Source organism: Trachymyrmex septentrionalis, unplaced genomic scaffold (assembly GCF_001594115.1).
Source record: "Trachymyrmex septentrionalis isolate Tsep2-gDNA-1 unplaced genomic scaffold, Tsep1.0 scaffold60, whole genome shotgun sequence".
NCBI lineage: Eukaryota > Metazoa > Arthropoda > Insecta > Hymenoptera > Formicidae > Trachymyrmex > Trachymyrmex septentrionalis.
In genome coordinates, this window is record NW_017305779.1 from 827,514 (window position 1) to 831,476 (window position 3,963).

Consider the following 3,963-nt stretch of genomic DNA (forward strand, 5'->3'; position numbering starts at 1 on the left):
TTGTACACTATTCAAACTTAAGTAGAAAAGCTCCATGACATGATCAATGTTAATTGAATATTATATGAACGTAACAAATATAAAAGTATAATTAGATTTGTCCCAGTCTAAAGTCTATTTTAAAATTTCTAAAAACGTTATTAAAGATAAATACTATTTATATATAAAAACATATTATATTAAAAATATATAAAAATTTTTAAGGCTAATTGTAAAAATTAAAATATAATATCGATAAAAAGATGAATTTTGCTTTTTTAGACTGTTGAAATTTTTCGAGTGTATATTAAAACGACTGGAGAACTTTGTGTGATTCTTAACAAGTTCATGTGTTCTTACATAAAGTTACGTTTTACAAGTAAATGGAAATAGAGATTCTTTCTTACTTTGGTCGCAATAGATGTGTACATATTGTTTTCGTACATTGTGCTTTCTTTTAAGGCCACAAAAGTTCTATGTTTGGAGATTGCAGCTTTGCAAAAATTTTGTACATTGACAAAACAACCAGCCAGCAGTATATCTGCAAAAAACATAAAAGATATAATACTGAAAATAACTCAGATAATACATTAAAAAACAAAATACACTTACATTGTAAGACATCCAAAGCCAATTGCATAATGTCGCAAATACAGAATCCAACTGAAATAGAAACATAAATGATATGATTGCGATTGAAACAGTCATCGCCGAAATAAAGAAAAGAGGAGCTCACATAAATATAATAACCGCCTAAAAGCCACAGTCCAAAGGCTAACTGGAACAAGCAAACGATGAACCATCCAACGAGCCATGGCAATAACCATCCACGCACGCCTTCTTTTACGCCGTAAATCATTAACAAGGCGCATATGATTAACAGAAGCAGATAGAAGATGAGGAAGCCTCCGACTACTTGCATAGCTAAAAATTGCAGGCGTCTCTTATTGTTTTTAATAGAATGCAAGGTATGGCTGTAAAAGTTAAAAGTTTATAAACTAGAATTAAGCAATAAGTTTAATATTAATACTCTTACAGAAATTTAATACTAGTCAATATTGAGACACAGTAATTAATCCTGGAATGGCACACATATTTTTAGCACTTTAAAGCGACACACATGGATTATTCTGGAAAAATTCTGTAAAAATTCACACATGTTCTTTAAGATCTCTATTAAATTATTCTGCTATTCTACATTAAAAAAAAAAATTTTTTTAATTATAAAAATTACGCAAATATAAGAACTGTTAGAAATGGCTTGGACACGAATGACCCATGCTGTTGGACGGTTAATTACTTATTTTAAATATAAAAACACTATTATTTAGTACTTTTAATATACTCCAAATAAGTAACTATAATAATTAATTCTTCAGTAATAAATTGGCCAGTATTAAATTAGTTAGTATTAGATTTTTGTAATAGTAAATCTATAATTAAGATTAGAAGTATGAATAATTTCTGCTTGAGTATACATATCTTTAAAAAAGGGGAATATACATATCTTTAAAAAAGAAAAATAAATTTGATTAACTTAATTATATATCTATTGCAATAAAAATCAGAGGAAATGCACCGTTAAAAATTTAAATAATTTTTTATAAAAGATTACAAACCAGTTATTTTAACAGCTTTAGTAATTTTAGTTAATATGATAATTACATGATACATATTTTTCTTCAAAATATTACATATTATATTGTATAATATGAGGAATATTAGAAATAAAATTATATTATAATACTTATAATCAGATAATGCAAAAGATTTTTGGCTTCGTTTAAACAAACAGTTATTCAGTTACTTTGACTATTTGCATTATATCCAAGAATTAGCTTTGTATTAAACAGAAAGGAAACTCAAATTTCGTTGATCTGAATACGTCACTAAATAGTCGCATACATTTGCCAATAGATTTTTTAAGAACTTTTAATCATATCACTTTTAATTTCAAATTGCAATTGTCTTGTATTTTGTATTATTGCTAAAAAAGTATGAATTAATATCTATCTATCATACTTTAATGTAAATAATTAAATTAATTATAAACTAATGTAACTACTTAAATGAATTTAATTAATTAAATTAATAACTAGTAATTAAATATTTTTTACGTGAGTCATTTATAATAAGTCAAATATTACAGTTTTAATAATTTTCGTAAAAAAAAATCCGAGAAATAATACATTAGTTTAACTTTCTAAAATTTATATTCATTTCTGCAGCACTATTATACATGATCAATATCATACTTACATCCCCTTACATCAGCTTCGAATAACGGATTATACAGCTGCGTGGAATCGCCACCAGCTAGTTGATAGGATATTAGTGTAATAAGCACTATACTAATTGCCTGCAAGGAAGTAATTATTGATTATACTTGTACAGTAAATTTCAAGATGTTAAAATAATATTAGATATACTTTAACACTATTATACTATATTGTGATTTTATAGAATTTCTTAGTCGATTAAAAGACACTCACCACTGTGTAAAACGCTATAGCTTTGCAGCCAGTCTTAACACTATTTGACCAAACGCATGGTGTCCAATAAGATTCCACGATCGCCATTGTTCACTGAAATAAAAATTCGAATATGAGAAAACGTAAAGCGCGCTTTAATTACACTGATCACGATGACGTTATTGAGCGACAGTCGCAAAACTTGGGCGTCGACGCGCACCAGAGTTACCAACGTAAACACATACGAAGGGAATTACAAGTAAAAGCTTTATCGAGATTAAAACGAAATTATCCTGATGCGCAAAATTAATACCACATCCGAAAAATTGCATCAATATTCATTTGCAATACTTTCCTAAACGCCGATGTCGAAGATGTGTCAAAGTGCGCGGATAATTAATAGCGTTGCAGGCTCATGTTACAAGAAGCGGAATGATTCAAGCATTGAATTTTGTTTATGTAAAATTGCCAAGCACGTATAGGAAACTTAAAATACAGTCACAATTTTTAAATAAGACACAGCACTTGTCGTTTGGCGCGATATTGAATAACAATCGCGCGTTCTCCATTGCCACACGATGCGACGTGCATTAAATTCACATCGAACATCAGCACCAAGCCATTTTCAAACATCGTGCTTCTTTCGCTTGTACTTACGATTTCTTGGAGGTACAGGTAAGAAAAATAATTTCAATCGAATTTCTTCCGCAAACGTCGACTTCCGCCACGGTCACCAAGATTCGAATGCTCGAATCGCCTCGGAATAACAGCAGAACTGACGAACAGTGCCATACACGCGTCGATGGACGTACAGTTAATGGCGTCGTGTTCATCATTGGAGACCCCCTCCACTTTACGAACAGGTCAGGATACCGACTGTATCCTTTTCGCAAAACCTATGTAACGCGTTGATTCAACCTGTGCATCGAATAATTGGCTAAGATTGCCATGTAGAGTATAATACCAATAAACCATAATTACAAATATTTGTATAACTAGTTATTTATTAGGAAGATTTGCAAAGTATTAATATATTTTTGAATATTTATTCTTGATAAAATTCTAAATTCTTATTTATTACTTGTATGTATATTAACACTTTTGATTTAACAAAAAGTTTGTATTTTATAATTAATTTTTAATCGTAGAAGAATTTTTACTCTGCGGAATCATATCTATTGCTTTTTTTTCTCTTTTTTTTACAAATTCTATATTTATTTTATTATACAAAATCTCAATACATCAAAATAGAAATTTATAAATATTTTTAGTAAAGTATATAAAAACAATTTGAAAAAATCAAGTCTTATAAATGATGAGCACATTTATCTTTTTTTTTATCAATTCAATATAAGTTTATATTGATATGATAATAAATTGAATCAATCTGTCAGTTAGTGACACAGTGCGGCTAATGGATGAAACGTAACAAGAAATCGCTATATTACAGTGTTTGTGGCGCCAGTTTTAAAGCGTGTGTCGTCGTCACAGTAGTCTTACTTCTTAGTATGAT

General features: G+C 29.1%; 1 protein-coding gene across 1 annotated transcript; it reads right to left on the reverse strand.

Moving 5' to 3' along the window:
- Window positions 1-214: 214 nt before the first annotated feature.
- On the reverse strand, window positions 215-3,308 carry LOC108752508. Its single transcript, XM_018493354.1, has 6 exons — window positions 3,108-3,308; window positions 2,472-2,564; window positions 2,239-2,338; window positions 716-903; window positions 592-642; window positions 215-520 (listed from the first exon to the last, which is right to left on the reverse strand). Exons 2-6 carry the CDS (start codon window positions 2,556-2,558, stop codon window positions 437-439), a joined length of 510 nt encoding a protein of 169 aa, XP_018348856.1. The 5' UTR covers window positions 2,559-2,564; window positions 3,108-3,308; the 3' UTR covers window positions 215-436.
- Between the last annotated feature and the right edge of the window lie 655 nt (window positions 3,309-3,963).